Below are 18,370 nucleotides of genomic sequence, written 5' to 3' on the forward strand. Positions count from 1 at the left end.
GATCAGGGTCAGAGAGGTTTGCAAAACATTTTGAGATCCTTTGGTGGAGAGCTCTATATAATTAACCAGTGTACTTATATGTTATTTTTCCTTTGTGAAAGAAATTTGATCATATGTTTTTCTTATTACCTTATCCATTATTTTAAAATTTTAGAATAAATGAACATTTGGCTTGAAATGTAACAACAACTTAGCTCTGGCTGGGAAAAAAAACATGAATGTCATAGGTAAATCTTCTGCTGTTTATTACCTATGTAATGGCAGGAGTATTAATAGTTTCATCATTTAAATTCTTAGGTACATTGAACTAATGTATCAACAACCTTTACATCACTGTATGAGACAGACAATGCCTTAGTCACTGCGGAAACTTTTGTGATTAATGCTGAATGGGAGATTATGACTAGAGCATACAAGATTTTTTTAAAAACTATTTAGTGGGTGAGCATTCTGCATATGGCATAAAGCTAAGCACAGTAAATGATGCAAATCTAAAACAGCGTTCATATTTCTACAGAAATGATTACTGAATTGCAGTGCAAACATTGATTTTACAACATCTCACACTCTGTTTAAATTATCATCATTTCTTAAGTCCAATTTTTTTTCCAAGGCCAGACACGGCTTCTGATGCTTGTCCAGTTGTTTTTTCTACACCATCTTGAGCAGTCTTGCAAGCCTGATCAATAGCTGAGAAAAATAGAGAGGCAGCTAATATAAAAGCAAAGTCAATACATTCAAATGTATGTTGTTTCATATTTATCCTGGAATGGGGAAGTGAGAAACTGACTCAAGTATCCATATTGTTGTTACACCAAACTGTGTACTTAATCATTAACCATATGATTCATCTTCACTACACCAGATACCAGCTGCTTACATTTCCTAAAGACGAGTTTCTCTCTGCTAGTGCAGGTTGGGGTGGTGGTGGTGGGACATATTAAGTGTTGGTACACAGGTTGGGTGCTGCTGGGCAGGTGCCTGTGGGTTTTGGGAACTATTAGGTGGGATAATAGGGCATGCTGGTTGGGGATACTGGTGCTGGAACTGATGGATGTTGGGGGGCTGCTGGTTAAGAATGGTGGAGGTGCTGTCTGGATGAGTGGGTGGATGCTACTTTGTGGGATGATAGGTGTTCTAGTGGCTACTGGAGGTATGGCTGGATGTTGGGTACTGATGAAAGGGAGAGTGGTGTTGGTCAGTGGGGTAAGAAATGTAGGGAGGTGCTTCCTCCCGGCCCCTCCCTTCCCTAGCTTGCATAAAAGTTCAGGAAATCACTGTTTAGTTATGCAGGGAGCTGCACGCCGAGAGAGGCTGCAGGAACAAAATTGCTGGTTTCTCACTATTTTTAAGCAGAGAACATTGTGGATAGTGAGGGGAAGTGGGAGGAATGGGAAGCTGTAGTAGAGCTGGAATGGCAGGGAAGGGGATGGCAGCAGCAAGGAGTGGAGCTTCTCCTGGTGTCCCTTTAGTTCTCTTGCCTGGGTCCTAGCAGCTGCCATATTTGGCAATTTTGCTAAAACCCCACGCCCTGGTGACCATCCTTGGTGTCACAATCACCAGTATGAGAGGCCCTGTTCTAGAGGGAGAGAACATATTACCATTAGCTTCTGGCTTTCAAATAAGTGCACATTTAGACTCCAAAGTTGTTAATGCTGCCATCATTCTTAGAAACTGATTTAGTGACCTTTTTGCTCTGGCAATTCTCATCACCAGAAAGGAAACAAAATACTCCCCTCACAACAGCCATAAGGTTGCCAGCACCATTTAATAATTGACATCATTGCTGTCTCTGCAGCTCCTTGAGCTGCCACGTATTGGAGCTGGGCTTGGGATCATTACGGCCTCCTGCCTTTAGAGCTGGAGAAATCAAGATACACCACATGCTTACTTAGCCTCTAGGAAAGATGGACAAAGTTTTGACTACACTACTGCCAGAACCCTCACTGTGATCAATGATGAACTTTGAACACAATGCTAAATGTACTGTGTGAGCTATAGAAATAGTAGTGAATCTGCTAGTAAATACACAGAGACAAGGTGGAAGAGGTGATATCTTCTATTGAACCAACTTCTGCTGGTGAGAGAGACAAGCTTTCGAGCTTACACAGAGTCCTTCTTCAGGTCTCTCTCACCAACAGTAGTTGGTCCAATAAAAGATAATACCTCTCCCACCTTGTCTCTTTAATATCCTGGGACTGGCACAGCTACAACAAGAGTAAATACATATACAAATCCTGAAATTCTTACCCCCATTTTAGTAAATCCTTTTGTAAGGTCAAACTCTCACTAAAATCAATGGGAATTTTGCCCGAGAAAGCAGCAAGTAAAAACTGTGTAAGAACATTAGGATTTGGACCTGGGTTCATTGTACTCTTTTAAAAAAAAAAAAAAAAAAAAAGATGGCTGTCTTTTGCTAGCTTTCCCTTCATGCCCAGTTTTGTTTGCCCTCATTGAATGTAATATAATTTCTCATACCTTTCTGACCCGCATCTGTAGCCTGGTTCACTACGTGCTGTGCAGACTTTCCCAGCGCATTTGCTGTAATGAAGAAAAACAATGCATTTAACCTGTTAAAGATTATGTTCTCCTCTTCTCTCTTCCCATACTCTCCACAGCACAGCCCATGAAGTGCTTATGACCATTGGCTCTGCTGCATGTTTAACAGGCTGTAGACCATGGTGGGAGTATATCAGAAGATTATTAATAGAGAATAGGTCGAGGCTATGCAGATTGCTGATGGGTATCTGTATGAGGTACATAAGCTGGCTGGCATGCTGCCAGCGAAGTGTGCTATGTGATTATATAGCAACAACAGTGTTCTGGGCATGTTAGTGATAGATACGATAACAAAATGTAGGAAGAGAGAGAGAATGATGTCATTAGCAGTGGCGTTTAGCTGCACATTGCTAATTCCATGATGCTGGTTTTTTATTTATATATTTACATTTCTTGTTTTGAAGATGTTTTGTCATCTGGGTTGTTAACATTTCCTCAAAGGGTAAAATAGTCTTTGGGTACAGCTACACTACAGCGGGGAGTCGATTTAAGATACGCAAATTCAGCTACGTGAATAGCGTAGCTGAATTCGATGTATCGCAGCCGACTTACCCCGTTGTGAGGACGGCGGCAAAATTGACTTCTGCAGCTTTCTGTCGGCGGCGCTTACTACCACCTCCGCTGGTGGAGTTAGAATGCCGATTTGGGGATCGATTGTCGCGTCCCAACGGGACGCGATAAATCGATCCGCGAGAGGTCGATTTCTACCCACCGATTCAGGCGGGTAGTATAGACCTAGCCTTTGTAGACTTTTTGGAAGGAGTGTGGTTTCAGGAAGGAAAGAAGGATGGAGCCATGACAGGCCAGTGAAGGGAAAGGGGTATGTTTACAAGGAACAGCTAGAGAAACAAGAGGTAAAAATATAATGGATCAACTGCAGAACACCAAACAATAATGAGAAATTATGTGGGAATGTCCCTCTAAAAGCCATTTCACATCAAAGATATAGGCAGTTTATGAAAGCACAGTCTCACTTTCCCAGCATCTGGGTGACCTGCCTTATCAATGACAAGAATTTACTGAAAATATGTGGCACTTAGAAACATAGCTAGGTACATTTTGTTTTATAAACCTTATGTTACAGGAGTGCACATACCACATTGAGAAGAGCTCATAAGGCTAGCATTAAACATTAACATTAGATGACATTTACTTCCTAATCTCTTCTGAACTGAACATCTATACATACAGCAATAGAAATCTCCAGCTGAAGTGCCCTGCACCTCTGTCTGATCCACACTGATTTGGAGTTAAATTGTATTGGAAAATTCTGGTCAGTGTATCATGATTAAGGCTATGTTTTAGTCCCGGGTATTTTTAGTAAAAGTCATGGACAGGTCATGGGCAGTAAACAAATATTCACAGCCCGTGACCTGTCCATGACTTTTACTATTTATCCCTGACTAAAACTTGGGGAGGCAGGCTCAGTAGGGATGGCCCAGGGGCCCACCATCGGTGCTCGGGGGGGAGGGGAGAGGGTTTGTGACCTGGGAGGGCGCCGCGAGGGCTTGGGGGCGCTGCAGGGGGTTTTGGGGGGGGGGAAGTGTTGTGGCCCGGGGGCGCCACGGGTGCTCGGGAGGCTGGGGGGAGGAGGGTTGGCAGGAACAGGGCAGGTTCCCTACCCGACTCCTGGGAAATGGTGACCTCCAGCTCCTAGCTCCATGTGCTGCCTCCACTCCACCTCAAGCCCCGGTTCTGCAGCTCCCATTGGTGCCTATGGGTGGAGGCAGCACGTGGAGCTAGGAGCTGAGGGAGGGGAGTTCCTTTTGCCCTCCTGGGGAGGCCCCCCCCAGGTAATCCAGTTTTCAGTCATCTGCACATTTGGCTTAACATAGAGAGATGGAGTAAGGAAAAAAGATGAGAGTAAATGCAAGAGAAGGTGTTTATACCCTGAAAGACAACTTCAGTTTATATACCCTGTTTCTGTACCTGTTTTCAAGCCATAAAAGGAGTATCAAATATATTAAGAAAGAAACTGAGCATCACAGCCTGGATTCTAGAATGAATTTGGAAGTAATATTTGAACAATGGCTTAAATGGATGCTGTTTAACTGGATTGCTAGCAATTGAGCAGTTAAAGAGGTTTGGGTACGTTAATTTTACACATTTTTGAGTGTGGTTGGAGCAGCATCTGAAGTGAGATGTACAAAATCAGCATCTCTGGAAACTGGACTCCCCAAGTATGGAAATATAAAACCTGTAGATACCAAAATAAACTAGGTTTTGTTTGTATATTAAAATTTGTCCCCAGCTATGCAAACACTTACAGATATGCTTAACTTTAAGCACAAGAATAATTCCTTTATAGTCAGTAGGATTACTCACATGCTTAAGCTACACACGTAAGTATGTGCAGGATTAGAGCCTTGGATTATATCCAGCAGTGCTGTTTCTACCTGCTGAAGATCTGCTCTGGGCTAAGGAGGTCATGTGATCTCATGACAAACTGTAGAAGCTTCAGCAGAGGGTAAATAAATCTACAGCAAACATATTTTAAGGGGTATAGTAAGCCATATATAGAGTGGATATATTAATTTACAAAGAAAATTGTTGTACGTTAAGTTGAAATATAAACCTCTGATGCACAATAATAGTCATAATATAGTTATAGTTATTGCAATACATCAAACATCCCCTATGATAAAAAGTATAAAGGTTTTTGTTTAAACCCAGAGAAATCTGAAAGCTCATAGTAGAGAGTAAAACCAAAGTATTATATTATATTTATTAGAATTAGTCTATATTTTTAGTCAGTATAAATACTAAAATTGATTTCTGCAAAGCATTGTTATTCACTCCAGGTTGCAAACATACCCACCACAGGTTAAATCTAATTTCTTCAACAGAGGTCAGTTTAGAGAGCAGTGTATGAAAAAGGTTACACTGCTCATAGGCAGTAACCATTTAAAAAAACCCAAAAACAAACATTGAAGTATTTGTAATGGTTCAGAATAAAAAGTAATTAGTTGCTTGCAAAATATGAAGTTTTAAAATAAGTTGTTATTCAACAAGCATAAAGACTGAACCATCTTCTTAGAACTCTATCCTGCAGTAAATTCCATCCGGGTGAGGGAGGCTGTCCACATGGAGCTCATTCCAGGGTCGGGTTCTTAATCCTGAAGGTGGTGTTCTCCAAATCATGGCTAAGGCTCTTTAACAGGGAAGCTTGTCTAACTACAGTCCATGGCTCTGATTCTGTGTTCGCTGAAGTCAATGGCAAAACCTAAATCCCAGTTATTTTGTTTGTGAACAGAAGACACTAGTCTCCCATACTGTCAGTATGAGTCTTTTTGTGAGCAGTAAAATCAATTTTTTTTCCCTTTAGAAGTAGTAAAAAATCAGTCTCAAATAATAATGGACATTGATTGGCTAATCCCATCTATAAAGTGATTGGATTCTCACTGTACTATCAAATAAAAGACCAAAATATTATGTTGTTTTTGACATTATGAGATTGACAAAATTACAAAACCAGCCTCAGGACAAACAAAAATAGATCCAGGCCCATATTCTGCTCTCATTTACACCAGTTTAAATCCAAAATAATTCTACTGAAGTCAGTGGAGTAACTCTAAATTTAGACTGGTGTAAGTGAGAGCAGAAACTAGCCCTTGATTTTTTCAGAACAACAAACAGAGAAATTATATTTAATGTTTCTTACCAGCATCCTGGACCTCCCCTTCTGCGTGTTGTTTAAAACCCTGGAAGCCCTTACCAGACATGGTTGCTTTTAAAAGCTTTTAAAATCTTCTGCTTCAGTTTAAAAAAGCAAAGCAATATACTATACGCTATGCCAGGTTTGCTCTAACTTGTGCTGATTTTATACATGTGCCAAGGCTCCTCCAGATGCCCACTGGGCAAATTGTTTCAATGGGTGGAGCTGCTGGAAGGCTTAGAATTTGAGTTTAATGAATGAGAGCTGACAGTGTGCAGTGAAATTGTGAATTATTTATTTTTCCCAAAGAGAGGGTGTATGCATCTAGGGTTTTTGCAACAGAGGAATTAATTCTTTCATCGCCTTTGTTTTTTTTATAAACATTTCTAAACAAAAAAAATTAACTTTCTCAGCAAAACATAAAAGTGCAATGGAAGGACATTGAAAATTACTGAAGTAAGCTTTAGAATGGATTTTTGGAAGGCTAGGTTTTTATTCCAATGGGTCTCTTTTTTCCCCTTATTTTCTTTTCTTTTATGCTGTAGGTGCTGTGGAGGTAGGCTAAAAACACAAAGAAAATGTCCTTATAAGTGATGTTACAGTTTGAAGCACTTTGTTACCTTAGCCCCATATTTGGCTGTTATAAATCCCTTGGAATACCCTTACAAGATGAGAGTTCTAATGAACATAGGCCCTAAAGTGAACCTAACAATCTGGTTGTGTGTCTAGTTGGATTTCAAAGGTAGAGTTTGTGTCTCCCAAATATCCTCCAGATGCCTGTGGTTCTTTGAGTGCTTGTCCCTATGTGTATTCCAATGCGGATGTGAATGTATGCTCCATACTCCTAGAATCAGAGAATTCTTACAAGCAGCATCCATTGGTCCACGCGTGCCTCCTTGCCTTTCTTGTGCTTCCAACAAAGGTATAAAGGGTGGAATGCACTGACTGCTTCTCCAGTTCCTTCTTACTGCCAGGTGGCCTGGGTTAGAACCTCCAGTGTCCAGAGCTTTCCTTCGATTGCTTCAATCTGTAAATATTTCAAAGTTTGCCTTGGTGCCTTTTGTATATAGTTCTGTATAGTTGGCAAGTTTTTAATAGTTTTATAATTTTTAGCAGAGTTTTCTAGTTAGGTAGATTCCCAGCCTTGGGGAAACACCTCACCCCCGTACCTCTATAGGTTTTGGACTATGCCCAGAACTCCAGGCTTCAAAAAACTGTGTTTCCTGTTCTTTCTCGATCAGTGACAACCTCCATAACAGTTTATACTGTCTCAAGGAGGCACATGTTGTGGCTAGGTGTAATATCTGCCACTCTTTCCCTGGCCATACCCATGGGCATGGTTAAGATTTTGTCACGGTTATTTTTAGTAAAAGTCACGGACAGATTGCAGACAATCAACAAAAATTAATGGGAGCTGTTATGTGTTCATGACTTTTACTAAAAATAACGGGGGAGAAAAGGCTGGGGAGGGAGGAATAACAGCTGGAGCCCGATGGTGGGGACTGACAGTCCCAGTCCCACCACCAATGTCGGGGAGCACAACCCTGGCTCCAGCCCCTGCTTCAGCCACAGGACGGGGAGGACACACAGCCCAGGCTTCAGCCCTGGCCAAAGACAAAGGGCAGGGGCATGCAGCAGTGGCTTTGTCTGGGGCACACAGCCCCAGCTCCAACTGCAGGGGAATCCATACCCAAAGACCTCCCATCAGGAAGGCTGAGAATGCTCGCACAAGCAGAAGAGCAGGTCTTCCCTTGAAGTCTGCATCTGAAGCAACTCTGCCTAAATCAAGCAAATCTGATCATTCAACCCCAAAAAGTTTAGTATGTCCTAAATCCCATGGCCACAACTCTTAAGTCCATAAATCCAGGGTTCTACCGGTACCAGACCCCATACCAGTGACACCCACTCCACTGGTAACCTACAAGTCAAAAAGTCGAGATCCATTGGTTCTGGCACAATCCGAGCTTTTACTGCCAGTGGTACAATCACTGTCTCATACTCTGGCACATGGAACCCTCTTCCTACTCCTGCCCCATCAGCACAAAAAGATCAGACCCCTTGCACTCCAGGAACGTCAAAGACTAATAGTGCACCAGAGGATGACTTTGCTCTTCCCAAGTCCTAGTTTCACCCATCATCAGGGAACTTCTTCCACTAGGGAGACTGTGACTCCACCAAGTGATTACTTTTGATAGAAACCTATCGCCTTTTCTATCTGTTGGTTATGCCTTTCCTCCATCTGAACCGTCACTGTTGCCATTGATCTGGACCCTTTCTTCTCTTACTTGATAGGATCCAAATTGCCAGATGACGCATTGTCTCCTCCTCTACAAAAATGTTAGTTCAGACAGGAGAACCAGAGCCTCCTGGTACCAACCTCTGCCTCTGGACCGCTGATACTCCATGTCACGGGGTCCTCCACAACATCATCTTGATGTGCCAGATATACAGAACCTGTGCGTTCTGCCAGGGAACAGCCTCTAAGGAAACAGCCAGAGCCTCCTGACTCCATGCAAGAGGAGGAATGCTAAACAGTTCCACTGGTACCGACAAGATTGTCGTCTTCATCTTCTCATGAAGGAGTCACCATGGCAACTCTGTCCCCTCCAGATCATAAACAGCTTCAGGATTTATTGCAAAGGGTGGCAGAGGAACTCCATTTCTCCCTACAGGAGGTCCAGGACCCTTGACACGTACTCCTGGATATCCTAAAAACCACTGGCTTCGATCAAATAGCACCTCCAGTTAATGAAGCTAGTCTGGAACCTGCTAAAGCAGTCTGCCATACAGCAGCCACATACACCCTAATACCCAAGAGGGCAGAGAAACCCTGTTTTATTCCAGCTAAGAGAGTAGACTTTCTCTTTACACACCCTGCACTGAACTCTCTGGTCGTCCAGGCTGCCATGGAGTGATCTAGACAACATCTTAATCCACTCCTTCTGACAAGGAGACTAAATGTGTAGACTTCATGGGAAGAAAGGTTTTCACATCTACTAGCCTTCAGTTTCCTATACCGAAATATTAAGCACTGTTGACTAAGTACAACTACCTAAATGATTCCAAATTAATAAATTGTGTGGACTAGCTGTCACAGCAGGACAGAGTTCACTTCCAGGCTCTTATTGAAGAGGGTAAGCTAGTGGCCAGAACTTCACCCCAATCAGTGGTTGATGCATCAGATGTATCATCCTGGTTGATGGCAATGGCCATTGTGATGTGCTGTGAGTCATGATTGCACTCCTCAGGGTTTCCCAGCGAGGTCCAAAACACCATGGAGGACCTACCCTCATTGAAAAGATGGATGAGTCCTTACATACTTTAAAGGGCTCCAGGGCCACCCTCCACACCCTGGGAGTATATACATCTGCCACCAAAAGGAAGTATCACAGGCAACCTTACTAACCTAGACCAGCATCTGAACAGTTTTATCTCCATCAATCTATGACCCTCCTTGTAAGAGACAAAGAGTACAGACGTCTCTTTTCCCTGCACCTGCCACGTCTACAGCATCATCTCAATCCTGTTTCCTTGCAAAAAGATGTTTTTGATGGGAGTTTGAGAGCTGAAAACTATTTATTATGACACCACTACCCAACCCCCACATACCCTTACAAAGATCATGTAGCATTCTTTTTCCACAACTGGAGTGCCATATGAACAGACAGGTGGGTATTAGATATCATCCATAACGGCTATGATATCAAGTTTACTTATCTACCTCCTGCAAAACGCCTATCTCTGTCCTTCTTCAGGGACCCATCATGAGGGGATTCTCAGGCAGGAAGTGGAATCCCTCTTCCAGGGAGGAGCAATAGAGCGCATACTTTTCAACATTAAGGGAAAGGTTTTTATTCTGTGTACTTCCAAGTTCCCAAAATGACGGGAGGTTGGAGACCTATCCTCAATCTCTGCAATCTTAACTCTTGTATATGCAAACTGAGATTTCGTATGGTCACTCTGGTATCAATAGTCCTATTAATAATAGAAAAAGACATGCTTTACAGCTCTTTGATATGAAGGACGCTTACTTTCACATGGATATTCACCTGGCCTACAGGCCTTTTATCAAATTCATTGTGGGCCCTGACCACTTTCAACACAGGGTACTCCCATTCGGTCTCACTACAAAGTCTCTTTACAACTACATCCAAAATGCTCCCCCCAACGTAGTTTCGGAATTTCAAATGAATCAATCGATTCACTTACCTGTGTTTTTTCTGAAATTGCATGCTTCTGAAGAAGAGAGACTTTACGCCTTCAATGTACATCACACTCATGCCTTCTACCTGCAAAGGAGAAAACATGTTTGCGAGACATTATGCTCTATTGCAGAACTCCACTGACTCTTCCTTTAGGACAGTGGTTCTCCAGACGGCTCTGCCATCTGCATCCTCGCACCCACTTGAGTACTGCTTGTCAGTCATCCACAATGGAATGCACATAGGAATGCAGATAGGGGTCAGCACCTGAAGAAAAAAAAGGAGGTTACTTAACTTATTGCAACTGGATGTTACTAACCACCCTCCTTTGGATCTTTACTAGATTGTGATAAAAAAGGAACTAGAAAGTGGGTGAGTCTGCTCCGCCCTTTATGCCATCAGTTGGAAGCATGAGGAAGGCAAGGACACATGCATGGACCAACGGACACTATATGTCCAGAATCGGGGAATTCTTGCAAGCAGAGTACAGATAGGGACCACACATCTCAAAGAACCTCCAGTTACTATAAGTTAAGTAACCTTCTCTTCATGGTTTATTAAGGCTTTGTCTACACTGGAAGATGTTTGCCAGTATAACTATCTATATAGTCCTAGTGTAGACTCAATTTATACTGGCAAAAGGGTGCTTTTGCTGGTATAGATTATACCAGTTCTCTGAATGAAAAAAGCTATACTGTCAAAAACATTTTTTGGTATAACTGTATCTAGACTAGGGCTTTTGCTGATATAGAAATGTCCAAAAAAAAAAAAAAATCCACACCTCCAGCTGACATTACTATATGGGCAAAAGTTTCTAGTCTAGGCCTGGCCTTAGTCTCCTGTGTTTCATGGCTTTCTGTTAGCCTTTAAAGTTTTTGTTCCACCACTAATCCTGTGTGCAGAGAACATTTATCCATATAAACTACTGTTTTCTTGGAAGAGTCAGGTATTAGTGGTCCATTCAGCACTGTGGAATGTGGTGTCATCTTTATCACCAGAGTACTTTCCAGTTCACAAAATGCTTTGGTCTAGATTTCGATACCTTGATGCACATTGAGTAGCACCTTACTCTTAAGAGTAGTCCCACTTCGATGAGTGCACTCAATGGCAGAGTAACTTGTGAACTCTTGGCACCACTCATTTTCATTTCAAACAGCAGCCATCCTTTCTCCCAGTCAGGTCTATTAGCATTTTAACTATTTTCTCCCCTTGGTAGTTTTTTCTAGTTTCTGGCTGGTTTTCTTTTTCTCAATGATTTAGTTATTTGGATTTTTACATACTACAATAAACGAGTACACATTGAATGCTCTGGGTCCCTTGATAATCTTTTAAAAAATAAATAATAATAAAAAAAAACAGAACACTCAGGTACCATGATCAAATCAAATAATCCAGCAACAACATAGACATAACAACAAGTAATCAGCCTCCTTTTGCAATCTCCAGTAGAGTCCCACGCTACCACTGCCGAGCTCTCATCTCCTGGGCAAGGGAGAAAAGTGGGGCCATGCGGTCAGGGCCGGCTCCAGGCATCAGCTTAACAAGCAGGTGCTTGGGGCGGCTAAGGGAGAGGGGCGGCACCTGCGGCAATTCGGGGGCGGCAGGTCACTCACTCCCTCTAGGAGCGAAGGACCTGCTGCTGAACTGCCGCCGCCAATCGCGGCTTTTTTTTTTTTTTTTTTTTTTTGCTTGGGGCAGCAGAAATGCTGGAGCCGGCCGGCCCTGCATGCGGTTGACCGCAGAGGCTAACAAACTCACGTTGTTATAGACCTGGGGAGGAAATAAGTTCTAAAGGGTTGGAGCCCTAATGGAGAAACCCTGCCAGTTGCTCCCTCTTTCTCATAGGAATGGGGCTTCGGCTCAGGTGCCTTTGCTGATTTGGGCTGTGGCAGTATGGTCTCTCATGGGTAGGTCCCAGGCTATTTAAGGGTATGTCTACACTATGAAATTAGGTCAAATTTATAGAAGTCGATTTTTTTAGGAAGTGATTTTATACAGTCGATTGTGTGTGTCCCCACTAAGTGCATTAAGTCGGCGGAGTGCATCCACAGTACTGAGGCTAGTGTCAACTTTCGGAGCATTGCACTGTGGGTAGCTATCCAACAGTTCCCGCAGTCTTCACCGCCCATTGGAATTCTGGATTGAGCTCCCAATGCCTGATGGGGCAAAAACATTGTTGCGGGTGATTTTGGGTACGTCATCAGTCGCCCCTCCCTCCATGAAAGCAACAGCAGACAATCGTTTTGCACCTTTTTTTCGTGCGGGTGCCATACTGCTTTCAGCAGACCGTGCAGTAGGACTGCTACCCGTCGTCATCGAACAACCGCTTCCTCTGCCAATCTGCTCTCCTGCTCTGGTCACAGACGGTGCAATAGGTCAAAAAAACTGGTCTTCCGACCACTGCTTCCACTGCCACTCTGCTCTCCTATTGGTCTTGCAGGTCCTCTATATGACTGTCGACATCCACCGCTTCTGCTGCAACTCAGCTCTCCTGCTCTTGTTTTGCCATACCATGGCAAGCGTGCAGCCCGCTCAGCTGTTGTGTCCTGGCAGCAGACAGTGTGCAAAACTGGTCATCCAACCACTGCTTCCCCTGCAACTCTGCAGTCTTGCAGATGCCATACCAAGGCAAGCATGGAGCCCGCTCAGATCACCGCGGCAGTTATGAGCATTATCCTGCAGTATATGCAGAACCAGAACCTGCAAAAGCAGGCGAGGAGGCGATGGCAGCACAGTGACTAGAGTGATGAGGACATGGACACAGATTTCTCTCAAAGCATGGGCCCTGGCAATTTGGACATCATGGTGGTAATGGGGCAGGTTCATGCTGTGGAACGCCCACTGTGGGCCTGGGAAACAAGCACAGACTGGTGGGACAGCATAGTGTTGCAGGTCTGGGACGATTCCCAGTGGCTGCGAAACTTTCACATGTGTAAGGGCACTTTCATGGAACTTTGTGACTTGCTTTCCCCTGCCCTGAAGCGCAAGAATACCAAGATGAGAGCAACCCTCACAGTTGAGAAGCGAGTGGCAATAGCCCTCTGGAACGCCAGACAGCTATCAGTCAGTCGGGAATCAATTTGGAGTGGGCAAATCTACTGTAGGGGCTGCTGTGATCCAAGTAGCCAACCGAATCACTGGCCTGCTGCTATCAAGGGTAGTGATTCTGGGAAATATGTGCAGGTCATAGTGGATGGCTTTGCTGCAATGGGATTCCCTAACTGTGGTGGGGCGATAGACGGAACGCATAGCCCTATCTTGGGACCGAACCATCACGGCAGCCAGTACATAAACTGAAATGGGTACTTTTCAATGGTGCTGCAAGGACTGGTGGATCACAAGGGATGTTTCACCAACATCAACGTGGGATGGCTGGAAAAGGTACATGACCCTCACATCTTCAGGAACTCTGGTCTGTCTGAACAGCTGCAGCAAGGGACTTACTTTCCAGACCAGAAAATAACCATTGGGAATGTTGAAATGCCTATAGTTATCCTTGGGGACCCAGCCTACCCCTTAATGCCATGCATTCAGTAAGGATGTTTTGGAACAAATTGATAAATTAAACAGCAGTAAGTCACCAGAACCAGATGGTATTCACTCAGCGTTCGGAAGAAACTCAAATGAGAAACAGAAGTACTACTAACTAACTGTGGTATGTAACCTATCCTTTAAATCAGCTTCCATACCAGATGACTGGAGGATAGCTAATATGACACCAATGTTTAAAAAAGGCTCCAGAGATGCTCTTGGCAATTACAGGCCACTAAGGCTAACTTCAGTACCAGGCAAATTGGGTGAAATTATAGTAAAGAGCAGAATTATTAGATACATAGATAAACACGATTTGTTGGGGAAGAGGTGAGCATGGTTTTTGTAAAGGGAAATCATGCCTCACAAATCTACTAGAATTCTTTGAGGGGGTCAACAAGCATGTGGATAAAGGTGATCCAGTGGATATAGTGTACTTAGATTTTCAGAAAGCCTTTGACAAGGTCCCTCACCAAAGGCTCTGAAGCAAAATGGGATAAGATGGAAGGTTCTCTCTGGGATAGGTAATTGGTTAAAAGGCAAGAAAGAAAGGGTCTGACTAAATGGTCAATTTTCAGAATGGAGATAGGTAAATAGTGGTGTCCCCCAGGGGTCTGTACTGGGACCAGTACTGTTCAACATACTCCTAAGTGATCTGGAAAAAGGGGTAAAATGTGAGGTGGCAACATTTGCAGATGATACAAACCTACTCAAGTTAGTTAAGTCCAAAAGAGACTGCAAAGTGTGACAAAGGGATCTCACCAAACGGGGTGACGGGGCAACAAAATGGCAGATGACATTCAATTTTGATAAATGCAAAGTAATGCATGTTGGAAAATACAATCCCAACTCTACATATAAAATGATGGGGTCTAAATTGGCTGTTACCACTCAAGAAAGAGATCTTGGAGTCATTGGGGATAGTTCTCTGAAAACATCCACTCAATGTGCAGCGGTAGTCAAAAATGCAAACAGAATGTTGGGAATCATTAAGGAAGGAATAGATAATAAGACAGAAAATATCATATTGCCTCTATATAAATCCATGGTACGCCCACATCTTGAACACTGTGTGCAGATGTGGTCTCTTCATCTCAGAAAGATATATTGGAATTGGAAAAGGTTCAGAAAAGGGCAACAAAAATTATTAGGGGTATAGAACAGCTGCCAAATGAGGAGAGATTAAGAAGACTGGGACTTTTCAGCTTAGAAAAGAGTCGACTAAGGGGGGGATATGATAGAGGTCTATAAAATCATGACTCACCTGGAGAAAGTAAATAAGTGTTATTTACTCCTCGTCATTCAAGAACTATGGATCACCAAATGAAATGAATAGGCAGCAGATTTAAAACTAAAAAAAGGAAGTATTTTTTTACACAACGCACAGTCAACCTGTGGAACTCCTTGTCAGAGGATGTTGTGAAGACCAAGAATATAACAGGGTTCAACAAAGAACTAGGTAAATTCATAGAGGATAGGTCCATCAATGGCTATTAGCCAGGATGGGTAAGGATGCTGTCCCTAGCCTCTGTTTGCCAGAAGCTGGGAATGGGCGACAAGGGATGGACCACTTGATCACTACCTGTTCTGTTCATTTCCTCTGTGGCACCCAGCATTGGCCACTGTTGGAAGACAGGATATGGGGCTAGATGGACCTTGGGTCTGACCCAGTATGGCTGTTCTTATGTTTGGAAAGCTGACAACACTCAGGTCATGAATATCCTTGTGTGATGTAGGTCCGAGTGGGGTATAATGAGTTCTGTACCTGTACTGGAAATACACCCCCTAAAATATGTTGAGGGATCAGACTTGATAAACCAGTTTGGCTTAGAGATGGAGAAGAAGTTCCTGTTTGTTTCATGTTCATAGAGCCATAGCTAAATAGCCAAGAGGGGAGGGGAGAAGAGAGTGTATCAGGGCAAGTGCTGGGATAGGACCCAATCAAGTTCCCAGCTCTCTCCCAGGTTTGTGGGTGAGACCTAGGACAGGTCTCTGTTGGACAAAGAACAACGCCCTGCTCCTTACAATACTCTGTGTCCAGGGGAGAGAAGGGATGAATTCCTCCTTGAGAATCTCAGCAGCTTCCTAGGAAGGAGCCAGTGCTCTTCTCTGAGGGCCTTCTCCTGGACCTCACAGGGGTAGGATGCTCTCACTCCACAAGCCTGCCTGGGGCCTTGGAGTTAGTGCTCAACAGAATGAGGCAGAACCCTGTTGTCGAGCACCAGCGCGTTCCCTCCGTCCCTGAAGGAGGAAGGGCCCCAACACTGCTCGGCACTGACTGCCCTGACCACAGGTGGCCCAATGGCTCTCAGGTAGCAGGACGCAATGGAAATGTGGATCATCCAGTCTCTCATTTCCAGGCCTCCCCAGAGCTAAGGTAAAATTCCTGCTGCCCCTGCCCATTATGCTCACTTCCAAGTTGTGCTGGAGTTTGTGCTGGGGGTTGCTGTCAGCAAGCTCTTCAGCATGGCATCCATGTCTTTGGGCAGGCCTTCTTCAGACCCTGTCAGCGGAGGGAGACCATGGGTCAGGGTCATGGAACCTGGGGCTACACCTGGCAGGATGACAGCTGGCTCTGCAGTCCTTACCCAGAGCAGTTCTCTGCAGAGGGCCTTGTGCACAGCAGGTTAGGGAACAGGCAAGCTGCTAGGGATGGGAGCTGGGCTTCCTGGCAGAGTCCAGGAACCAATGCACAGCATCTGCAAGGAAGGGATTCCCCACAGAGGGGCAACATAATCTCCCACAGAGGGGGAGTCTCCCCCTGACACTTGATTAATCCTATGGCCTGTTCCCATCTCTGCCCACCGCATGCCCAACTCAGCAGCTCCAGCTACCAAAGAGAGCAAGAACCAGAGGCCTTCCTGCTCCTGGGACAGAGGAGTAGGTTGATGATCTACCTGGATGTGAGTGTTGGCCTTCCCCATGCCCATGGTCTATACTCCATTCAGGGCAGCACACAGGAAATGCAATTCCTGTTCTGGATCTAGGGTGGCTTCAGTTTGCTGGCAGGAAACTGTACATGAGACCTTGCAATTGGGAGGCGACACAGGCACTAACATGGGCATGGATGTTTGAGGAATAGGGCAGAGGCCTGTGTGGGGCAAAGAGAGCAGGGATTTGGGAAGCAAGAGCACAGGATCAAACACTTTCTTAATGTGGATCAGGATAATCCCCCTTTCAAAGATAGAGAAAGTGAGGCACCAGGTGGGAGAGTGACCTGGCCAGGATCATATTATCAGACAGTGGCAGGGCTGCAGTACAACCCATTCCCTGCTCTCATCACTGGAACCTGCTGCCCCTCCTGTATGACCCCTCCAGCCATCCTCTCCCATAGGCCATCCCCACCACTCTCCAATACCAGGCTGTTTCCATTATGGAAGCAGTCTTGTAACAGAGTTCACTCACCGATAGGAGTCTTTCCTGGCAAGGTGTCACAGCTTTCTTGCTGGGCTAGCACCCCTGCCGATAGTTGCTAGGGCACTCTGGCAGTTTTTTGGCTGGGAACTCAGCCCTTCAGCCAGGTGACTGTCTTTTAGTCCACTCCTTCCTGGATCACGCTCATCCCAAACTAAAAGTCAAAAAATGTCTTTAACAGAAACAAGGTCTTCCATCCCTTTGGGAGCTCTTCCTCAGCCTGACTTTGGCTCGGCCTGCCCTTGTTGGCCTTAATAGCCCTTTCTATGGCCTTGTACATCCCCTTCCTTAGAGACCATGGGAGAACCAGTCCTACTCCGGAATCTAGGTTCTGCCCCAAGGCCCTGTACCGAACAGCTAGGCCTGCTCCTGTACCTTTGCTGCAGTTTTCCCTGGTTTTCCCTTCAGGTGGAGCTCACTCTGTAATCCATTTGGCCTAGCTTCAGGCTTCATAGCCCGCCCACAGGCCAAGCCCCCCTGTTATTTACCCTCCTTCTTAGAACCTGGCCCCTAAGTTCTATTCTTGTCCAAGCTTCATCCCTCGTCATCTCATCACTGTCACCGGCTACGCGCTTGTACAGCCTGTGCGCGCAGTGTCTCCAGCTCCACTGCCAGCTCGCTCACCAGAATTAAGAGGCAATCCTTCTCTTCTGCAGTATCCCAACGCTCTTCCTGCAGCCACTCATTCTTATTAACAACTGCTTGCAGAGCCTGTTCTGAAGCCTTTAGCTTCTTCTGTAGCCTTTTTGCTACTGCCGCTGCATATGCCAAAACCTTTTCTGTCAGGGTCTGAGAACTCACCATGGACTGCTCCACCCTTGTGTTTGTCCCTACATCAGTCTGCTTAATCTCTGGGCCAACCATTTTGTCCTTCATCTCCCTGCAGCACCCAACAAGGTGTGTTGGTGGAGGGTCTGCAAGGCCCACGGCCATCCCTGCCACCTCCATGTTGCCTGCCTCATGTGGGTTTGTGTCAGAGGACACCTTCTCCTTTCTTTCTACCTTGTCG

The 18,370-nt window shown here is 44.7% G+C and overlaps 1 protein-coding gene across 1 annotated transcript; it reads right to left on the reverse strand.

Moving 5' to 3' along the window:
- Positions 1-221: 221 nt before the first annotated feature.
- Positions 222-6,624, reverse strand: ADIRF (adipogenesis regulatory factor). The gene is made up of 3 exons (XM_034777834.1): positions 6,221-6,624; positions 2,479-2,541; positions 222-690 (listed from the first exon to the last, which is right to left on the reverse strand). The coding sequence occupies exons 1-3, from the start codon at positions 6,279-6,281 to the stop codon at positions 584-586; spliced, it is 231 nt and encodes a 76-aa protein (XP_034633725.1). The 5' UTR covers positions 6,282-6,624; the 3' UTR covers positions 222-583.
- Positions 6,625-18,370: the final 11,746 nt, after the last annotated feature.

Source organism: Trachemys scripta, chromosome 7, assembly GCF_013100865.1.
Source record: "Trachemys scripta elegans isolate TJP31775 chromosome 7, CAS_Tse_1.0, whole genome shotgun sequence".
Taxonomy (NCBI): Eukaryota; Metazoa; Chordata; order Testudines; family Emydidae; genus Trachemys; species Trachemys scripta.

Coding starts and splice junctions, on each gene's coding strand:
- ADIRF (XM_034777834.1), bottom strand. CDS start 6,281: ATGTCTGGTAAGGGCTTCCAGGGTTTTAAACAACACGCAGAAGGGGAG. Junction 2,542..6,220: donor AGGGGAGGTCCAGGATGCTG/GTAAGAAACATT, acceptor TCTTCATTACAG/CAAATGCGCTGGGAAAGTCT. Junction 691..2,478: donor TACAGATGCGGGTCAGAAAG/GTATGAGAAATT, acceptor TATTTTTCTCAG/CTATTGATCAGGCTTGCAAG.